Source organism: Humulus lupulus, chromosome 8 (genome assembly GCF_963169125.1).
Source record: "Humulus lupulus chromosome 8, drHumLupu1.1, whole genome shotgun sequence".
Taxonomy (NCBI): domain Eukaryota; kingdom Viridiplantae; phylum Streptophyta; class Magnoliopsida; order Rosales; family Cannabaceae; genus Humulus; species Humulus lupulus.
The window spans coordinates 43,616,518-43,638,815 of record NC_084800.1 but is presented as its reverse complement, the minus strand read 5'-3'; the positions used below and the strand labels follow the sequence as shown (position 1 = coordinate 43,638,815).

The following is a 22,298-nucleotide window of genomic DNA, read 5'->3' as shown; positions in this document are numbered from 1 at the left end:
TGGATACGCACGTTCCTGCTGCGTGTCCAAGAAGTCAGGGGTATATCAGACATGTGATGTCTGATATATGCACGTTTACCTTGCGTGGTAGACTTTATAAGAGGTCATAGCCCTCACATCCAGTTCGTACCACGAGCTGGATGATTACCTCGACCTGCGGCCCTCAGAGTCCAGACTCATTCTTTAAGCAATCTTGGCGAACCCTTGGGTTACCTCGAGCTAAGGAGGTAGGACCTTACGATGGCAGCCCCGGTCTCGGGGAGGTCCACGTGGTAGTCATGATTAGGCCGTATCTCAGCTCGTTAATCAGCCCGTGGGAAAATCAGGGCGTACAGTAATCAAGTCATTTGAATAAAAATGTGATCCGATAAAGTCATAAACAAGTTAGGGTTAAAAGATTTTGGTCATAAACAGATAATTTTCATTAAAATAAATGTTTAGAGCATGGGATCCCGAAAACAGGGTTTAAAGGACAAATTTACAAAATTACAAAAGTCATAAACAATCCAAAAGCCACTATAATGGCAAAACACACATTTTAGGTTTTCTGTCTCTGTACAAATCCATTGGTCGTGGCGGACGAGCAGCTGACAATGTACACCCCGACCCTAGAGCTCTCCAACTCATGGTTGATCCATCTTACCCTTGCCTTTACCTGCACCACGTAGCACATGTGAGTCAAGGCCCAACAAGAAAACCATAACGACATAGCATAATCAATTATGATAGTCAAATAATTCACAACGCAGTTAACTAGATATTTAGCAAGCCAGAGTTGGCACATAATCAGTGATGACTGTCAATGAATCACCAAGCATTCGTCCAAATATTCAACAAGCTATAAGCATCAGATTAACAACAGTAAACATGTTTATATTCAACAGTTTATCATAATCATCATACAATACTCAGGGTTGACATCCTTAGGTCGCACCCTATGTTTAACCCACTGACTCCGGCTCGCTTAGGCCGAGTCTAGTGTTTATCTAGCTGACCCCAGCTCTTAGTGGCCGAGCCGCATCCTGTGCACAAATTATCACCCCTGACTCTCTTTGGCCGTTTAATTCATGCTCACATGGCATATCATAATCATACAACATTTGTATTCAGATATAGGAAATCTCTTTCTTATCTTTAATTCCGAGCGGAGAAAAAATAAAATGGTTACGAGCATGATTCTCAGCCCCGAGCCTTGGCGATATACCTAGTCACAAAGGCCAATGGTATCCATCAACTTCCAATCTAAATAAATACTTAGGAGATAAAAACCAGCCTCCGGGACCTCAATTTCTACTAAACTGGGAAGTAGAAATTGTCTCGAGCGCCTAGAATCGAACCCTCAAGCCTTGCCAATTCTAGAAACAATTCTAAGGCTAAAATCCCTAGGCGGGTCGCGACTTGCCCCCAAGTTAGAGAGCAAGCACCCAAGACAAAGGGGAGGCAGGCCATGACTTGACCCAGTGGGTCGCAGCGCGCCCCCAAGTCAGAGGCCACGCCCAGGCCAAAATGGCCACACACGCCGCGGCGCCCCAGGGCTGGGTCGCGGCACGCCCCTTTCGAACCCAGAAAATATGGGTTTTCTCCTCCTTCTTCCCAGCCAAGAACGCCAAGATTAAACCCAGAATTTCCCCCAACAAATATCCTCAATTCCACATCAAAACTAAATTAAGAGTGAATCACACATTAATCACCAAAACCTTAGCAATTAAACCAAAGTCAGCATCCCAATTCATCAGCCATAAATCATCATCCAAGAACCCAAACCAACTCATCATAATACTCAAAGCTAATCACCAAACTCACACCCATGCCAACCATAATTCCTAACACAAGCCTAACAGAATTTAGAGATGAAAGTTCAGAATTTTACCTCAATTATGACTGACTTTCTCACAGGCTTCAACCTCCAAAATATGAGCTTAGGTCTCAGCTAACCCCCTGTTTCTAGAGCTTTAATTCACCCATCTTGAAGCCCTTATAGCTTTCTTTCTAAGACTCCAATTCCAAGCCTAAGCTTCTGCCCTTTCCTTCCTAGCTTCAGAGCAAATTGAGAGAGAGTGTGAGAGTGTAAACCGTGATAGAGAAAGAGAGAATTCTGATAATTCCTTTAGTTTCTAGTTTTCTCCATTCTTCCTAAGTTCTGAGTATATCACTTAGCTTCTAGGCAAAAGACTATTTTACCCTCCTAAGTTTACTAATTCCTCAAGTGTTCCTAGGGGTAAAATGGTCTTTCTCCTCCAGTTCCCGCTAATTCCTCAAATGTTCTTATTATTTACCAATTAATCCCATCATCCAATTAATTATCAATTATTTATTCAATGTCTAATAATTTCCAAATTATTCTCTACATTCCCGAAAATACCTCCAGGCTCCACCGAGCCGGGTATTAATCATTGCCATGACTATTTCGCCAATCCGCTCACTAGGACTGCCTCAAGCCATATGCTGCAAATATATCCACATAATAATGTGGTCTCAACAATTTATCACATATAATCACATTTATGCCCTTAGCGGGCCAAAATTATAAATATGCCCATATAAGCTAAACAAGGGCCCACATGCATATTTAATACTCATAAAAATGCATTTCACATATCCATATAACCATATAATCATACATGCCACAAAATCATGCATCTAAACATTTAAATCACACATATACCAATTATGCCCTCCCGACACGCTAATCAATGCCCTTAAGCCTTATTAGCAAATTTTGGGTCGTTACATTGGCCCTCTAATCAAGGCCCTAAGCCTTGTTAGGAAATTTGGGACGTTACATACCATGTTTGGCCTTCAAAATATACAACCTAACTAGTGTCGATAATTTAGTGAACATTTTACAATTAGGGTATATAGGTTTATCAGCATATTCTAAGAGTCAGTTAGTGAACCTTTTATAGTTAGGGTATATAGTGGACCTTGAACAGAAGTGTCAATTCAAAACCGACGCTATTAAGTCTCATGTACCAGCGTTGAGGTAGTAACCAATGTTGTTAGTTAACAGTAGAGTCGGTTATGAACCAATGCTATTTTACTGAGATTATCAATGGTGTCATTTCACACTGTCAACCGACGCTAACAAGCGACGTCGTAGGTGCTTTTTGGTGTAGTGATTGTTTAATCGTAGCTATTAAATATTAATTCGTAGTTAAATGATTTTTATTTTATTAAGGATTTTTTATGATAGTAATGATTGGATTACATTTTAGATTCATGTGTTGATAAAATTATTGGATTATTATATGACGAAGCTTGTTTACTTATTTGATTATTATTAATTTTGCATATAAGCACACGTCTTCTTAAATAAGATTATAGTTGTAACGCCCTACTGATTCGGGGCCGTTACACTGTGTGTTTAAAATAATGTTCAACTCACTAAACAAGTCATTTGGACTTAAACGTATAATTAAACTAAATAAAGGTTAGGTATTACAAATTTTGGCCAAAAGAGTAATACAGTAATGCCCCACACCACTATGGTTATTTACTAGAATGACGACTGGCCCTGCAAACCAACACGAGTCTTTCCAGCGTGCTTTATCCTCACTTGCACGCTTCCTGGGAAAACTTCCTAGGAGGTCATCCATCATGAGACTACTCCAGGTCAAGCACGCTTAACTTTGGAGTTCTCAAGTGATGAGCTACCGAAAAGAAGATGCATCTTGTTGATATAACTAGTACCCATCAATCAATTTAAGCTCTCTTCAACTGTGTAGTCCCATACCTACACAGTCTTAAAATCATCACACTTGACCTTCCCCAGGCAATGTGGGATTGCACAGCTTTACCCGGTCTTTCCCCTTACGAATCACGGGATTCTGACTATCACAACAAAGGATCGCGACGCTTGACTAGGCAGAGAGCCCACTGAGGATTCCCTAACAATTTGCACCGCAGCGCTGGCCACTAAGGTCTGCGTGCCAAGGTGGTTCAAGGCAGCGCCCAGCCTCAAGAACACTCAAGCGGGACGCGATGCTCTTACCAAGCGCTGCGGTGCCACCCCGAAATCCAAAAAAAATCCAACGATTTCATAAATTGCAGTCTCCCCAAATCCATCCCAAAACATAGTTTTAGCTAGAATTGATCACCAAAACGACCCCGGAAGCTCAAATACACAAATAACCTTCAAAAATCTCCAAAACTCAACCAACAACCAAAATTCAAAAAACTCTCCATAAACTAAAAATAAAAAAGACAACTTAAAACTCGTAGAAATTGCTAGAGAAAGGCTTACCCCTGTGATCAACGAGACTCCCAGCTGAATCCCCACACTAAACAGCCTCCAATCCCTCCAAGATTTGCCTCCCAAGCTTAGAATCCAAGACTTTCTCTCCTAAAACCAAAGAAAACCTCCAACAAGGGAGCGAGAGAGAGAGAGAGAGAGATAAAACAATGTCTCTGAATTTGTCAAGTCTCAAGCTATACTCTTGGCAAATCAAGACACTACCCCTACCAATAATAAAACCAAAAACTAGCCCCCAAGGTCAAAAGGGTAATTTAACACCCTATCGCTAAACCTCGGATTTCACTTATAATGATCAATTAACTCCAATAATCCTCCAAATATAATTATTCTCTCCAAATGTAACTCATACTCCAATGAGTCTCGGTAATTCACCAAATTACAAAAAATATCCCTTAGCTCACCCCGAGTCGAGTATTTATCATCGTTGTGATTTTACTGCTACTTTGCTTAGAAGGATCGACTTCTGCCGAATATCTCAAATATACTCACATAAAAATATAGGCTCAACCATATAACACATAATTACAGACCCACAGTAGGTTAAAGTTACGAAAAATGTCATTTTTAACAGAAACAAGTCTATAAGCACATTTAATACACTTAAACATGCATAATCAGTCATATTATAATATAGTTCATGTAATTCACATAATCACATAAATATTCAATTTATCACACATAATTCTAATTATGCCCTCCCAATATCCTAATCAAGGCACTAAAACTTATTACTTGGGACATTGCAATAGTTATTCTTGTTATTAATTAATTTATGAAGAGCATACGGGAAGAAAATAAAATAGTGGCATATACGTTAATATGATATCATAATTATATACGTTAGCAATCAAAAATAAACAAAATCAAAATGGATAGAATCATAATAAGAAAACGAACCATAATTAGACAATCTTCCATGCACGATGTAAATTTTGTGTCAAATTTGGCACAAAAAATGAGTCAATATTATATTTGACTCAATATTTATAATTGTGTTCTAGTGCACAAACAGGCTCGGCTCTGGGCACAGGCGAGCCAGACCTGTGCCTAGGGCCCCCACATAATGAGACCCTAATTTTTTTTTAAAATGTCATTTTTTTACATACACAAATGCTCCAAAAATTTGAAAAATATCATTTTATATATATATTTTTAAAAATAACATATTTTGTATAGTATCCCACACCTCTCAGGATTGACCATGTGCACAAGATGCAAATTAACTAAAAAAAGTCAACAATTTATTTAATATTTATTGAAAATATACAAAGAGTAATATTTTTTTTTTCATTTTTCATTATAAAAATATAGTCATTAATTGTTAATTAATAAATTAGTAGTAATATTATAATTGAAAAAGTTATATTTATTAGTGTATTAAATTTAACTCATGTTATATTTTGTACAAAATTTAGCACAACTTTTAATATGTGTCAAATTTGACACATTTTTATAATACTATTAAAATGATAATTTTACTAAAATGTAATAAATATAAATCTTTTCGGCACTCTTGAAGATGTTGTTGCGTCAATGTCAATACAAAATTATTGTATTCGACAATCATCGCAATTTTTTTTATATATATAAATATCATACACACACATGTATATATATTTATGTATCAGTATGTATCACCATAATTACATCAGTGTCAATACAAGAGGTTGGTTGGGTGGTCACTTTCACTATCTCACTCTTTTAAGCTAAACCTAATTAAATAAATTCAGTTATAAAACTACGTGGCATACATGGTCAAAAATGAAGGCATGATTAATTATATATTATATATTATATGGTTATATATATACCAAACAAACAGCGGAACTTACCCCAAGCATTAGAATTAATTATTACTTTAAACTCAAATAATAAAGTGAAGAAAAGTATCAAAAATAATAATTTATAAAAGCATACATATTCTAACAAATTAGTGGACTAGTCTCATATCATTTGCTTTCGAGATTCGTTCGTATATATATTTATAAGAAAAATGTTAATATATACAAAAAGAAAAAAATTAGTTCGAACATTGATTTGACAAAATTAATAAATGGGGACGTTGAAATACTTATATGTACCAATAAAGAATTGTTTTGTGTACTTTTTTATTACATAATTTAGCCAAGAATTTTGTAGATTAAATTTTGCGGATAAAAAAATGGTAGTAGTAGCATTTGACTCTCCAAGCAGCATATATATATATATATATATTCTTCCTTTCATATATTTGTTTTTTGGAATCTTGACTTCATATCTATGGATCTTATTTGCCACTTGGTAAATGCATATGCATGCATCTGAATTTGTGAACGTGGTAGGGTTAGACAACTTTAATATTAATGGGAAGAAAAAGGCATGTATTGGACTTATCTGAATACATATTATACATATAATAAATATATAATATCAAATACAAAGAAGATAGAGACAAAAGGGTCCTTTTAGGTTTTGTGTGAACACTAAAATGATCTACACCACTACTCATGCCTCCCGTAGGTGCTGTCCCTGTGCTTTGAGCCATCTCCATCCACGGCTACTGCGTCTGAATGCACACAGTATATGGCCCCTAATCCCTCGATCTACTGCTCTCTTCTTTTTTATTTTCTCCCTAATGTTTTTGGTTTTGGTTGGCAAATAAAGGAATTTCCTGTCCAGTTATTTAGTTTGGTTTCAAAGCACTGAAATATTATTATAATGGAACTGTTTAATTCCTCTTCTTTTTTTTAGTGGAATCACTATTTTTCTAAATATAATTTTTTATTTTTTAAAAAAAAAAAGGTGTATAATATTATTTACAAAATATATTTTAATTTTTTTACTCATATTAAATATTATTTTATTCTTATTCCACTATTTTCATTACTAAATAGTTCTTTACTTGAATCTTTCTTTTGCAAAGTTGAAATAGAATACTTGTCTTCTATCATATATTTGGTTGCTGACTTAATACTTTATATTTTGAATATATTAATTGAAGTTTAAAAAGTTTAAAATGGCCAAGCACGAATCTAGGAACTAGGACCCAGGCTCATGGCTCTTAAATAATGAAAAATTAATTAAAGATATGTAACTTTAATGAATTTATAAAGTTATAGACCAGGATATGAAGTTTTAAAATTGTAATTTATCATTTGTATAATACAAATTATTGTACAATCAATATTATAGACTATATATACATACGGCTCAATTAGGTGGTCTCAAAGTTGTTTCGTTACATTTCAAGAGATAACTTTGTTTTATTTCAATAATTTATTTTTCGATAAACCACCCCTTATATTTTGGGTAAGCAATTAGTTTTTTGGGTGGAAGGACTTATTCCTCTATTTCTGTTTCGTTCTTAAGTGATCATTTTCATTTGTAAATGAGAATTTACTCATTGGTACCATTTTTTTTGCAAAGTATCATTTTATTATCTTCTTTTTTTAATTATGCTCATATGATATTATTTATTCTAAAATCATACATATTTTGTACACTACACTCAGATTCAACAAATAAAATTTTGTCAATATGACAAAACTATAACAATTATATGTCACTAAGTAAATAAACTTGAATTTGAAACTCATATAATTGAGAGCAGCTTAATTAAATTGATAAAATTTTATTAATTAAATTTGAGTTTGAGGTACCAAATATGTACGATTTTAAAATATAAGGTATCAAATGTACATTATTGTTAACACGGGTACCAAATGAGTATTATTGTAAACACATGGTACCAAATGAGCATTATTGTAAACACAGGGTACCAAAATGATATTTTACAAAAACATAGGCTACAAAATGGTTACCTACCATTTGTAAAAAAATATATTATACTATATAATTGAAGTCTGATTCTCTTTTTAATTAAAATCTTAAAAAAGTCAAAAAAATTGAAGTATTTATAAATGAGTTTTAATAATAATAATAATAAATCATTTCATTTGATTAGAAAATAAGTCAAAATATGTAATAAAACAATACGTTGATGACAAATTTTGCTAACTAATCTATTTTATTCTATATGGGACTCTATATTTTATATTTTAAAAAGTAATTTTACGCCTTCTATTTGTAATATTTTATAGTGCATATACCATAATGATGAAAAAATATAAACATTCAAAATGAGATATAGGCATAGACCAAAAAGTCATTTTCCGCTTGATTGACACTCTAAACTTCCTAGACCCAATATTGACCAATTATAAGTATAATTTGATTAAACAAATTCAAATAATAATAGTAATATAGCTTAATTAATAAAATAAAATATAAATCCATATAAGGTAATAAAATAAATATTGTCCTCCTACTCGAGGTCCTTTTCACAATTCCGGAAAAGCGAGAATACTCTCTTTATTATTATTATCACTATATTTTTTTCTTTCCGGTTCCTAAAAATTGTGGTTGCATAGGGATTTTAATAAAGTACAAAAGCTCAAAATATTGTTTTGTGGCGCCGGCTGGTTCACATAATTCCCTGTATACAAAGGCATTTATGAATATCACAACTATATTTTTGTCAGCCAATACATATATAAATCCTAGTATCAAAATTTAGATATATTTATATAGTTTTTAATTAGTCGAGTTTCCTCTTCTTTCAACAATTCTCATATAATAATATAATGGGTAGTTCTTGGATGCACTCCTAAAAATGGGCATATTTATGTACGTTATTCTAGTTTTTGGTTCGAGAAGTATTTTCGAAGTAATTTTTTTATGGCCGTGTATATTGTAGTTATTTAGAATAAATTATAAATTTTTTAGAAATTTCGAATAATTAAGAGTGTAGAAAAATAAAGTTGCAATAGTTTGTTGCACGCATGACTAATTTTTTTTTATGCGTATAGAAAGTTAACATGTTTGAACCTTATTTTTAGTACTAAAAGTTATTCGAAGTTTTTCTACAAATTTGCAAAATACTCTACCAAAACATAAAGTGGGTGCATCGATGTGCCTTTTCTTTTTATTGGGGTGGGTGCACCCGATAATCCTCCATAATATATATATGTCCTACGTATATACTCCATATTAATTAATCCATATGTCCCACGCGTGATATATATAGCATACATATATATGGACATACATATTTATCTAATCCATTAAAAATAACGATCAACGTAATTATATAATATGTACACGTAGTCTGATGGTAATTGCTCCTCTTTAAATATATAATATACATTTTTTAATATAAAATTTTGAAAATCGAATAAAAAAATAATTATTCACAACTCTTCTCCCTGCTTAATTTTCCTATAAAAAAGATGCCAAGGCGAAACATTTAACACTTACACAAACACAAAAACCTTTTCTCTTATTTTTGTTATTTTGTTCTTATTTCATAATTAACAAAATGGTACTTGAAGAAGAAACCACTCAGCCACGAGTAGTCCCAGCTTATTCATCGGCCATGAACGCCAAAACCACTGGTTCGGGCAACGAAACCGTGGTTCTATCTCACGGATTCGGCGGGGACCAATCGGTGTGGGACAAAATCGTGCCGGACTTGGCCAAGCACTTCCAGGTTCTGGTCTTCGACTGGCCGTTCGCCGGCACCGCCGTCAAAGATGACGGCTCTACCCTCTTTGATCCCGTGAAACACTCCTCCTACGAGGGTTTTGCTAACGACTTGATTGGCCTGCTGGAGGAACTCAACTTGAAATCGGTTGTGTTTGTGGGTCACTCCATGTCTGCTATGATTGGATGTATTGCTTCCGTTAAGAGACCTCAACTTTTTAACTCCCTTGTTCTCGTCGGAGCTTCTCCTAGGTAATACTTCTACTACTATATAATTGATGTTATCTATATATATATATAAATATCTGTGTGTGTGCATAAACATGTTAATGGATCGAAGACCACTTTTACTTACACTTAGGAAACTAATTAATTAAGTGTGATAATCTTTTTTATTATTATTTCTGTAACACCTCATATATTTAAGTTTTCGCTATACATGAATGGCTGAGTTAACAAGTTTTTGTTTTTGTTTGGAAATGTTGTGTTTTGAAGAAATTTGAATGATTGAGTTAATAAGTTATTAATGTTAATTTCCTTAAAAAAAAGGTTAGTTAAGGTCAAACAAAAATAATAGGGATAGATCAGTAGCTACAATTATTTCTTACAATACTCAATTAGGTTTTATTTATCATTAGAATTCACTACTATTATATAGTTCCTAACCCTTTGTTTGGAACTCTTAGGGTTGGTAAAAGTACTTAAAAAAATTAAAAGATGAGATATTTTTTAATATGAGAGTTCAATGTAATTAGTGTCAGTTTATAAAATTTAGAATCTTTTATAATTTTTTTAAAAATAATTAAACATTTTCCATTCTTTTTCTATTTATTTTTTTTCATAACAAAATTCAAATTCCAAACAAAGTCTAAAAGTTTAATTAATTAATTAATTTGAGTTCATCTGCATAATTTTTGTTTATTTTCTGACCTCTACCTAGCTGGATAATTTATTGCTTTTAATCATATTTTATTGTTCCCTGGTTTTATTTTGACCTCCCCTTCAGCTGTAAATAAATACATATTATGTGTATATGTATATTATTTTACTGTATATAGGAACCAATAAATGCAATTAATGGTGACTGAGTTTCTGCATTCTGAAATCTCCCGAAGGACCTAAGCAGTACTGTTTTGATTATATATTCTATTTTTTATCTTCAAAATATAATAATGTCAACATTCAACAAACATAAGTAAATGCAATTGTTGTCTTGTTCGTTTGTTTGTTTTGGCCGTTTGCTTCTATCTTTGGTAAATAAAATAAATGCCAAACTATATAAGAGAAATGAAAATAAAAAAATATAGGACCATATAAAAATTGAGTGGTTTTATCGGTTTTTTTTTTTTTAAATTTAACCGAATATTTAAAATATTATTATTATAATAATATATAATACAACATTTCAATATATATATAATACAAAATTAAATATTTAATAACTATATTGATAATAAAATTAAATGTTATAAAATATTATTTTTACTAATTATATTAGTATGAATTCAAATATTATTATTATTACAATATTTAATACAAAACTAAATATTTAATACTTATATTAATATAAATTTAAATATTATAAAATATCATTATAATAATATATATAATCCGTAATCTAAATTTTTATTAAATGTTATCGTATTATATATATATATATTAAAAAAATTATAAACAATGTTTTTTTTTTATTTAATAAAAATAATTAATAAATTCTATAAGTAAAATTAAAGTATCAAAACTTGTAAGTTGCTTGTATCTAGAATATATAAATATGTATGTATGAATATATAAAGGGATTTTTTTTTTGTATGGACATTATTTTTAAATGTGGTCCTGGGTCGCTTTTTAATAATTATTATGATTATTATAGCTTTTGATCATATTCTACCCTACAATATAAATATATTTACAACACTTGGTCATTAAAGACACGTTGGTCACTCTACCCTACGTTTGTTTTAACTTTTATTTTTATTTTTTGTTGACCAAAATCTACGGCATATTCATATTTGCATACAGGTACATAAACACAGATGATTATGAAGGTGGGTTTGAGAAGTCAGAGATAGAAGACATCATATCCAACGTAGAATCAAACTTCTACAACTGGGCAACACACTTCTCTACCCTGGTCGTGGACACATGCGATCCTCACTCAGTCGACAAGTTTGCAAAATGTTTGAGTAGAATGAATCCAGGTGTCGCGCTCCAATTGGCCAAAATGGTGTTCTACAGCGACGAGCGAGACGTACTCGAGAGGGTTGAGATCCCCTGTACAATCATCCAAACCAGCAGCGATATAGTCGTCCCCGACTCCGTTGGATTCTACATGCAGAAGAAGATCAAGGGACCATCAACGGTCGAGATTATCAGCAACGCCAAAGGTCATTTCCCTCAGTTGACTACTCACCATGAGTTTCTTGATGTTCTTAGAGTCGTACTGGGATTTTAGACTTCTCTTAGTAGAATTGCCTACATATAAATATATATTTATTTACCATTTCTAAAAATAGTTTAGTGACGTTTTTTTATTTATTTATTTATTTCAGTCTTGGTAAATGTTAGTTAGAGACGTTCCTGTGTTCTTATAAATAATATATTCGTGGGTGTTGACTTTTGAAATGGCGTTTTTGATTTCTTAATTTGTTTTCTTCATAAATATCTAATGTTTGTGAAGTATTGTAATTATATATTCAATTTTTTTTACACAAAACCTCTCTAATATAATGTTGTCAAAGACGATGATATCATTCTACACATAAAACTTATGGCGTAAAACATAAATCTTAAACCTTAATTAATTTAAAAAAAACAAAACAAAGATCTTACACTTAACAATAGCTAAACCCTAAAAAACACTAATTATCATAATTTTCTTTATCGTCATCATCTTTGAGCGGCAAAGAACTGGGACAGGTGAGTGTAGAAACTAAGACAGGTTGACCTTGGCATCAGGTGAAGCTAGGACGGGCAGAGAATTTGGCCATCGAGCGAAGGCGGTTTGATAGGCCGATATGGACACATTAAGTAGAGAAGTTGGAATGTTAGGGGCCACGAATTTTTGCGACGGTGGGTGTTAAAAGTTGGCTGGCGGCTACCTTTATGGGGTTTTATTGGAATTTCTAGGTTTGCATGGTTATTCAACTAAGGCCAGCTCCAACCAGCTGCAAAAAAACCAAATTCCCTTTGATATCCCCTTATTCAATCCAACCGAAGGGTAAACATTACAGTAAATATAAGGTTAGATGAACTATGTATATTTTGAATGTTTTGTTGGATTTGAAGTATGGAATTCTAGTTAGATGTAAGAATTATTGAGAATGAGTACTATATTGTGATTTAGGTAACACTAGAAAATAAATTTTTATTCTAGATTTTTTTTTTGAAGATTTAAAAAATATTTATTTTAATATTGATTAACTTTAAATTTAATATATATTTTTATAATTTAAGTGTTTAATATGATTTAATTAAATTAGTGAATGGTTTAGTTTAATTTTTTACTTTATTGAAAACATTTTTTTTAGTTTTTGTAAAAATTACTTTTATTGCTTTATTTTTTTCTATTTTAAATGAATGTAAAATTATTTTTCTATTTTAAATCAAATATGTTTTTTTGAATAAATTTACCAGTTATATAAAAAATATAGACCGACATGTTTCAATTTGTCAGCAATTAACTAAGCTAGCTAACAGACCTGGTAGCAATGGTGGCACAATATATTTTAGTGACATTAGATAATTTTTCTGAAAATAAATAAATATATAACTACAATATTTAACAAATATGAGGAATTTAAACCGCAAATATCCTAAAAATCAATGAAAATCTCAACAAAGATCGGTTTATGCATAGAACTTTTTTTTATTATTATTACTCAATTATCTACGATCAAATATACATGTAATGGAGGAAAACCATCCCCATCCCTTGTTTCCGGGCTTAGCGTGTTTTTTTAATTTTGTGTATTTAATGTATATAAATATATGAAAAGTATATTTTGGATTTATATTATGTCTAATAATTTTTTTAAATTATTATTAATAGTTTGGTGAAAGAAAAAAAATTATCAGAGTGGATAATAATTTATCCGTATATATGCAAATATGATATGCATATTATTAAATACTTATATAGATCATTTTATTTCACTTATCTAAGTTTTTCATAATAATATAATACAATGTATTATGCTTAATGAAACTGAATATACATATATGTATAATATACTTAACATATTTGAATTTTAAATTTGAAATTGATTTAAGATATTGTATTTAGTGTTATTGAATTAAAAAAATATGATCCTCTAGAAAGAAAGAAAAAAGAATTATACATAATGAAAATTGTAAAATTAAATTAATGATCAATTTAATAAAGATAATTATTACTGTTGATTAAATAATACTCGTAACCAGTTCCTACTGATATGATTTTACGATCAACCTACGTAAATAAGGATGGTAATTCCACAGCACCATTGCTGAGGATGAATTTTATTGTGATCTGTGATTATTTGTTATTAAAAAGATAGTTATTTGTAATTTGAAAATCAATGATTAATGTTGCCCAGCACCAAATACCCCCATGATTAGCCGGTTGTACACGTTCGAATCGAACTAGACCCAATTTGGAGCCAGCTCAGCCCATTATCGGGTTAGCACACAGCAACACACATTGACAAATTTACACTCTACATCGCTTTCTAATCCGCATTTCAAAACTACCAAAACATTACAAATAAATTGAAATATACCATTTCATGTGGAAGTTTCAAATCGTGTTTTTAAAATTCAGCATTTTATAAGAACTTTTACATTTTTTTTTCATTCAAATTTGCGCTTATTCAAGTCAATCCTTGGCTAAGGTAATCTAGGCTCCTACCTAGAGGCCCTAAATTCAGAGCCTCCAAAATGAGGTTTTATGTTATAAATAATCAAAATTTCACACAATTCACTTTATTATATAAATATATATATCAGATAATTTTCATAGGAACTTCACCTTGAGTCATTAATTCTATAAATATTAGATACAAAAATATATTGTATGATTACTAAATGGGCTTCTTGGCAAAATGGTCTATTATTTTAAGTCATTTTGCACTCTAGCCTAGTTTTAATAATTCTTTACAAAATGACCTCTCATAATTTAGACAGGTAGTCGAAAATTTAGACAGGTGGTCGAAAAATTTAGACAGGTAGTCGAAAATTTTGACAGCTGGTCGAAAAATTTAGACAACTGGTCGAAAATTTTTGACAACTGGTCGAATTTTAGACAGAGGTCATTTTGCAAAAAATTATCAAACGTAGGTCAGAGTGCAAAATCACTTAAAAAAAAAGAGACTATTTTCACCAATTTCCCTTACTAAATTAGTTATGCAAATCTTTCTTATAAAATATGTGGTTTTTAGTCATAAATTAGTTTATAAATGTTGTTTATAACATGTCTTTATGAATTAATTTTTGTAAATATTGTTTAAAAAATTATATTTGCCACTTAGTATTCATGATTTTCTAATGCGTATTTAGATTTTTTTAAATAAAAAAAAAAGTAATTTTGAAATTATTTTCTCCAACATTATTTTTCAATTTTTTCCTTCAATGAATGGCATATAGTTTGTACATTTCTTATCATTTTATTAATAATATTATAAATATTTTTTATAGTGAGGCTCAACCTAATCACAAATTCACAATCAATTTATAAATTATAACCCGGGGAAGTTAAAATATAAAAGAGAAATGGAGAGCATTTACTATAAAAATAGGGCGACTGTAAATTAAACTATCATAGAGTTCCCAAATTCTTGAAGACCATATTTATTCCAAACAAATATATATTAATATTTTTTTCTTTTATTTTGTTCATATTATCATATACTTATATTTTTTTCCTATGGAAAAATAGGAGATTAAGGCTTCTTTTGCATTGCTATTTATTATTATTATTATTTGGAAGTTGAATTTTCAAATAGAGAAACATAATTTGTTTAATAATTTTTCAGAATATATATTTTACGTTGGGGGGAAGAAAATTCACAATTGGGACTTCCTCCTTATGTATGAGATGACGTGTAGTGTGATTAGGGTATGTTTATAACTATATTGAAAAAGAAGAACGAAGACATGAAAATTAACAGTGAATGAACAAAATATACATATACACAAAAGTTATGAGTAGAAAATAGAACACTTATTTTTTTATGTTTTAATTCTAATTTATTTATTGTTTGAAAACAATGAAAGAAATCGTTACCGTGACTTTGCATTGAACATTCAGTCAACTGATTGGTCAAAATATGGTAACTAAATATGTACTCACTAAATACAGATATATATAATAAAAAGATAATATATGCAAAATATATTCTAACACTCCCCCTCGGTTGAAGCAGGAGGTTCTCGTATGCTTAGACTGTCCCTGAAATCATTAAATAAAACGCGCGGAAGCCTTTTTGTAAAAATATCTGCAATTTGGTAACGGGACGGTACATGAAGCACACGAACTTTGCCACGAGCCACTTTCTCTCGGACGAAGTGAATATCCATCTCAATGTGTTTGGTGCGTTGATGCTGAACAGGATTGCCGGATAAATATATCGCACTCACATTGTCACAATAAACTAGAGTAGCCTTTTGAATAGGACAATGCAACTCGAGAAGCAAATTTCTGATCCAGCATGAATTAGAAACAACATTAGCAACACCCCTGTACTCCGCTTCAGCACTACTACGGGAGAGAGTGGGTTGCCGTTTGGAAGACCAAGAAATCAAATATGGTAACTGAATATGTACTCACTAAATACAGATATATACAATAAAAAGAGAATATATGCAAAATATATTCTAACAAACAATATCAACCAAACATAAGCCGACTTAATGGGGGGTTTGGTTTGGTGGAAATAGGAATGTCAAATCTAATTCATGTTTGGTAAATTTATTTTTAATGGCTTGAGAGTTTGTATTTCTAGGTGAGTTCTATTTTTTAGCTTGATTTGGGGATAATCTTAACTCTTTTAAATACTTGAGTTTCATATTCACTTAATCTAAAAGTCACAACGATACATAGAAAAATCATCCTCAAACTCAAACCTCATACCAAACATTCCTAATTAACAACGATACAAGGAAAAATCTTCTATCTCTAATGTTAGTACAAATTTTGTGCTAAATTTGGAATAAATAAATAAATTAGTCCTACTTTTAGATCAACGCATAAGATGCAAATTTACAAAAAAGAAAATTCAACAAAAGCCATCTAATTTTTATTGAAAATGTAAGCTTTCATTGCAAATATCTCTGCGAAACACAGCGACGGACTTGAGTTGATACCAAGTGTCTTGAACAAACAAAAAGGCATGCGATGCACGGCTTGATAGGAGCTACCCAAGCCATATCTCTCTCCAAAGCATCAATTCGGTACCTCAACTCAACTGCTCGCTCTCACTTTCCACTTCGTAAACTTCTCAACCCACCTTTTCTTCTTCACAAACCCTTATTGTTCAAGTCCTCTCTATCGGTCCGTTCCTTTGCGATAATGGCAAGCGTCGACGACTTCGTCAAGGGAAGTGTTCACCCGAACGGCGTCGCCGTCATCACCCTTGATCGCCCAAAAGCTCTCAATGCCATGAATTTAGGTTTGATTTTTAACGTTTTATATTTATTTCCACTTGCTTGGATTGAATCAGTTTATGTTGTTGAATTTGGGTTTGGAACAGCTTTACTTTATCATTTTCGCGAGTTTAAGTACCTGATTGTATCAATTTCTTGTGTAATTCGAGTAGTAGTTAGGGGCTCTTTGTCGATGTTGTTTGTGTGGGTGCATTATCCTGTTGTAGTAGCCTCCATTTGGGTCAGGTTAGGTTTTGTGTAAAAATGAATTCATTGGATTGAAACACAGCCCGAGAAATGTTATGCACAGTGCTGTTGTTTTACTTCGGATTAGGATTCGAATTGCATTAATGGGTTTGTTCCGGAGGTTGTTTATGTGATTGTGAGTTTGGATGTGCATTATCTTGTTGTAGTAGCCTCCATCTGGGTCTGAGTAGGTTTATACAAAAAACAAATTCATTTGTTTGAAATACACTACAAGCTGTATTAGACATAGTACTGTTGTTTGTTTGACTTTGGATTAGGATTTGATTTGGAAATGACCTTAAACTTGTTTATTCGTGTAGAAATGGATGTAAAATACAAAAGTTATCTAGATGACTGGGAATCTGATCCAAGGGTGAAATGTGTTCTGGTCAATAGCAGCTCGCCCCGTGCCTTTTGTGTTGGTAAGTGTGGATAAAATGGTTCAATTCCTCGTTTGTGACAATTTCTTTCAGGTTTGTTGTTTGGTTTGGTTTTTGACTTGCTGTTATTATATTACTATCGTTTTACTTGTTTTGGGAGAGATGTTTGTTCCAAATGGATGTGAGAATTTCAGGATGACCAATCATGCCTGATGCAGGTATGGATATTAAAGGAGTTGTTGCTGAAATTCAAAAGGACAAGAACACTCCTCTTGTTCAGAAGGTTTCTTCAAAACACTCGTTTGGTTTAGTAGCATTTCTTGTTGGATGCTGGTTTGATCATTGTAGATCTGCATAATTTATCTGTTTTTTATCCTATGTTTATTGCTTTTGTACTATTCTTTTGATTACGATCTGAGAAAAATTAATGATGTTCTTAGTGTGTTAACTTGCTTAATGGCAGTTCAATTTGATAACCTAGATCTTAGTTTATCTGCAGGTGGTGATGTGAAGCAGATCACAACTAATAAACAACTGTCAGATGTAATTGAGGTCTTGTTGTGTTCTTCTAACTCTATAATTATGGATTCATAATTTATTTACACATTAATAATTAAACTTATACCATAATAATATGACTGACTTTTGTACAACGCCACCTGCAAGTTCTAATGTTATTATAAGGAGTATTACCACAACTAATAATATCATCATCCTCCACAGAAGCATATAAGGAAGTTCTAGTTCATTATTAACGTGTTCAAAATGGTTTAGGAAGTTCTTATTAATTTATATGTACGCAGTTTTTTATTTATTTTAGTATTCATATTAAGAAAGAAAATGTACATGTACATGTTCTCATGCAATTTTTGTTATTGATTTAGTAGTGTAAATGAGTAGTAACTCTTTTATTTCTTAATTGTCATCGGGAGATCACTTTAATATTGTATAATTAGAAGGAAATTTAGAAAGATGATCGAACATGCAACTGGATTTGATTCCATTGTTATTCTTGGTTATCATTATTTTTCTGTATGGAGGATCAAGACTTTGCTATTGCGATCTATAAGTTATTTATTTATCTATTGAAATTGGCATTTACAAAAATTTCCACTCTGCATGGCCATAAGTGCCTCTTATTTTATCTGTTCATTTTTCGGTGAGAGTTTATTCATTGTGCCTACTAGTATATCTGGTAAATGTGTTAGATGGTTTTGTTTGTTCTTTTTCTTTTCTTTTCCAATCTTTATTATTATTTTTTATACATATAACTTGAATCTTTAGTATGATATATTAGCTGCTTTTTTAGCCAATCATAAACTCAAAGGTTATTGAAATCTAATACCTGCTGATTTGCTGTAATACTTTGCAGGTTTTTTCAGCTGAGTACTCTCTGATATGCAAAATCTCCGATTACAAGAAGCCATATATAAGCTTCATGGATGGCATCACAATGGGCTTTGGGATTGGTCTTTCAGGCCATGGTCGCTATAGGATTATAACAGAGGTACATTTGTTGTGTTGTGCTGGGGTCATATAATCCTATTGGCTGCAATGTTTTCTGAAATTTCTCTAAATCTGACTTCTCATTGCTGTGCTCTAGAGAACACTTCTTGCTATGCCTGAAAATGGAATTGGTTTGTTCCCAGATGTGGGGTTTGCATATATAGCAGCACAAAGTCCAGGAGGAGGATCTGTTGGTGAGTTTTATGTTATTCTAAGCAATAGTTTGGTTACATTAATTTACGGCAGTTGTTTTTAAGCTTGATCTTCATATGGAACTTCCAAGAAACAAAGAGTATATGAAGTAATAATTTATTCTATGGACGCAAGAATCAACTATGTAAATTGTCCCAATGTTAATGAGAAACAGATTATCAATTCCTTGTTTGCTTTGTGTATCAGCTCCCCCTTTTTTTGTTCAAGTCTTGATCAACATTAATGTTTCTAGGTGCTTACCTTGGATTGACTGGAAAAAGAATTTCTACGCCCTCAGATGCACTATATGTAGGGTTTGGATCACATTTTGTGCCGTCTGGAAACCTAGCTTCACTAAAGGAAGCCCTTCTGTCAACAAACTTGTATGTTCCTGATTATTTTTCTACAGTCAAGGCTTCTTTTCTACATTTTAATCAAGTGCTGCACAGAGTTTGAACTGCAATGCTACAACCATATGCATTGTTGTCGAGGAAGTTTTTTCATCTTCAATTGTAATCATTTTCTCACTTGACTTTCTTGAATACAGTTCGGAGGATCCACATCAAGATGTTAAAGCACTTTTGACCAAATTCAGAAGCAACCCTGAGGCAGAGGCTCAATTAAGTTTGCTTTTACCTCAAATAATTTCATCTTTCGGTTCAAATAAGTCAGTTATTGAGACAATTGAATCTCTGAAAATACACCAGCAGAGTTCAGATGAAACTGGTGAGTTCTAAATTGTCATTTCTTTGTCATTATTCAAAGAAAAACTGTATAAATTACCCCATGATTTCGGAGACTGAATGCTAGGTCGTGAATTTTCTTAATCTTGGCTTGCTTTTTGTTATATCATCCCTGCTGATGTTCATGCTCCTTCTGCAGTGGTGGAGTGGGCAAATGAAGCTCTTCAAGGAATTGCTAAAGGTGCTCCCTTTTCACTTTGCTTAACACAGAAGTACTTCTCCAAAGTAGCATCTGCACATGGAAAGAATGATAATGAATTATCCTCGGTGAGTTTAAATGTTGTCGCTGTACTATTGTTGCATTCATGTAAAGAGTTTTATTTTATAGTAACTAAGATTATCTAAAGTAACTTTTACATTTGGCCTTGTCCAGCTTACTGGTGTGATGAAAACTGAATATCGCATTGCCTTGAGATCTTCTTTGAGGAATGATTTTGCTGAAGGTGTTCGCGCAGTGTTGGTCGATAAGGATCAGGTATTCATATAATTTTCAAAAGATTCTTTTACTCTTCTCTACAAGTAATGATATGTGCACCCAAAATATGCACCGAAACATTACACTGACGTGACAGTTTTTAACAATTAATCTCATTTATTTAAGATACGATTCACTGTTTTAAAAAGCAATGTCAACGTCACTATGTGTAATGTTTTGGTCCATATTTTAGGTGCACATATCATTACTCTTTCTCTACTCTCTACTTGTTAGAAGAATGTGAATATCAAAAATCGTATTTGAATCTGGGAATTCTGTACATAGAAATTATTTATCTACATACGGTTATCTCAAAAACTACTGGTATGCACAATGCATCCCCATTATAGTAAAAGGAAGAGCAAGTGTTTTATTGATGCAAACCATTTTTACCATTGTAACTTCCTAGCTTTTCTCATGAATCTTGATTGTTACCCTGGTGTTGCTATGGCGTCTGCAAAGGTGCCAAACTAATGTTCTTTTTTAAAGAAAGAGAATTAGAAGAAATCTTATCACATTTTATACACCAGAATGAATATTTCAACTGCTGCTAAAATAATTTGCTGTTTCTGTCAGAACCCTCAATGGAATCCATCGACTTTGGAGGAAGTTGATGAGAAGGAATTAGAAGGTGTGTTTGAAGCACTGAGCCCAGGTGTTGAGGAACTGCGTGTGTGACTTTACCCTGGAAAAAAAGTGCTTTGTTTGATCAGTAATAATGTGTATCGAAAGGCAATAATAGACATTTGAATGAATAACCCTTTTCGTAGTGTTGTGCTTATTTCATCTACCATCTTTTTATTTCCGTGGCATTCTCTCAACATTGAATGAACTTACACATGAATAACCCTTGTCCAATCCTAGTGTTATGCTTAGTTCTCTGTGTTTTATATAAGGTTAGGTAATAAATAAATGTATAATTAACATTTTTGCTCCAGAACTTATGACACGGCCAGATCGTGCCCCTAAATATACGGCTTGATAAAAACTCCTAAACTTTTTCATTTACATAAACAGTCTTTCTGTTAGTGTTCATTCTATTTTTTCGTTTAAACGTTGTTGTGGCATTGACACATCAATCCTGCATGAAGAATAATTAGTATTTTTGTCTCTGAACTTTGAATGCGATCAAATTGTATCTATTATTATTAAAAAAATAATTTAAAATTAAAAAAAAAAAGTATATTTTTTTATTAATTCTTATAAAAATAATTCAAATCTTAAAAAATTAAATAAGTCATTTAAACTCTAATCAAATTTTTAAAATTCACTTAATATATTCAAAAAATTAAATATATACCAAATATAAATGAAATAAAAAATAAAATATCAAACTAAAATTCACTCTAGATATTAAAAAA

General features: G+C 32.0%; 2 protein-coding genes across 4 annotated transcripts; both read left to right on the top strand.

The window, feature by feature from the left end:
* Window positions 1-9,519: 9,519 nt before the first annotated feature.
* On the top strand, window positions 9,520-12,400 carry LOC133797000 (probable esterase KAI2). The gene is made up of 2 exons (XM_062234738.1): window positions 9,520-10,027; window positions 11,798-12,400. The coding sequence occupies exons 1-2, from the start codon at window positions 9,612-9,614 to the stop codon at window positions 12,228-12,230; spliced, it is 849 nt and encodes a 282-aa protein (XP_062090722.1). The 5' UTR covers window positions 9,520-9,611; the 3' UTR covers window positions 12,231-12,400.
* Window positions 12,401-17,042: 4,642 nt separating this feature from the next.
* LOC133796999 (3-hydroxyisobutyryl-CoA hydrolase-like protein 3, mitochondrial) lies at window positions 17,043-21,812 on the top strand. Of its 3 annotated transcripts, XM_062234737.1 has the most exons (11): window positions 17,043-17,421; window positions 17,962-18,063; window positions 18,240-18,284; window positions 18,521-18,573; window positions 19,394-19,528; window positions 19,625-19,721; window positions 19,973-20,102; window positions 20,267-20,445; window positions 20,602-20,729; window positions 20,836-20,937; window positions 21,514-21,812. In XM_062234737.1, the coding sequence occupies exons 1-11, from the start codon at window positions 17,148-17,150 to the stop codon at window positions 21,613-21,615; spliced, it is 1,347 nt and encodes a 448-aa protein (XP_062090721.1). In that variant the 5' UTR covers window positions 17,043-17,147; the 3' UTR covers window positions 21,616-21,812. The 3 variants fall into 3 exon arrangements, with proteins under 3 accessions (XP_062090721.1, XP_062090720.1, XP_062090719.1); XM_062234736.1 differs by lacking the exon at window positions 18,240-18,284; XM_062234735.1 differs by lacking the exon at window positions 18,521-18,573 and having other exon boundaries at window positions 17,044-17,421; window positions 18,240-18,304.
* Window positions 21,813-22,298: the final 486 nt, after the last annotated feature.

Coding starts and splice junctions, on each gene's coding strand:
- LOC133796999 (XM_062234737.1), top strand. CDS start 17,148: ATGCACGGCTTGATAGGAGCTACCCAAGCCATATCTCTCTCCAAAGCA. Junction 18,064..18,239: donor GCCCCGTGCCTTTTGTGTTG/GTAAGTGTGGAT, acceptor TGCCTGATGCAG/GTATGGATATTAAAGGAGTT. Junction 20,730..20,835: donor ATGATAATGAATTATCCTCG/GTGAGTTTAAAT, acceptor GGCCTTGTCCAG/CTTACTGGTGTGATGAAAAC.
- LOC133797000 (XM_062234738.1), top strand. CDS start 9,612: ATGGTACTTGAAGAAGAAACCACTCAGCCACGAGTAGTCCCAGCTTAT. Junction 10,028..11,797: donor CTCGTCGGAGCTTCTCCTAG/GTAATACTTCTA, acceptor ATTTGCATACAG/GTACATAAACACAGATGATT.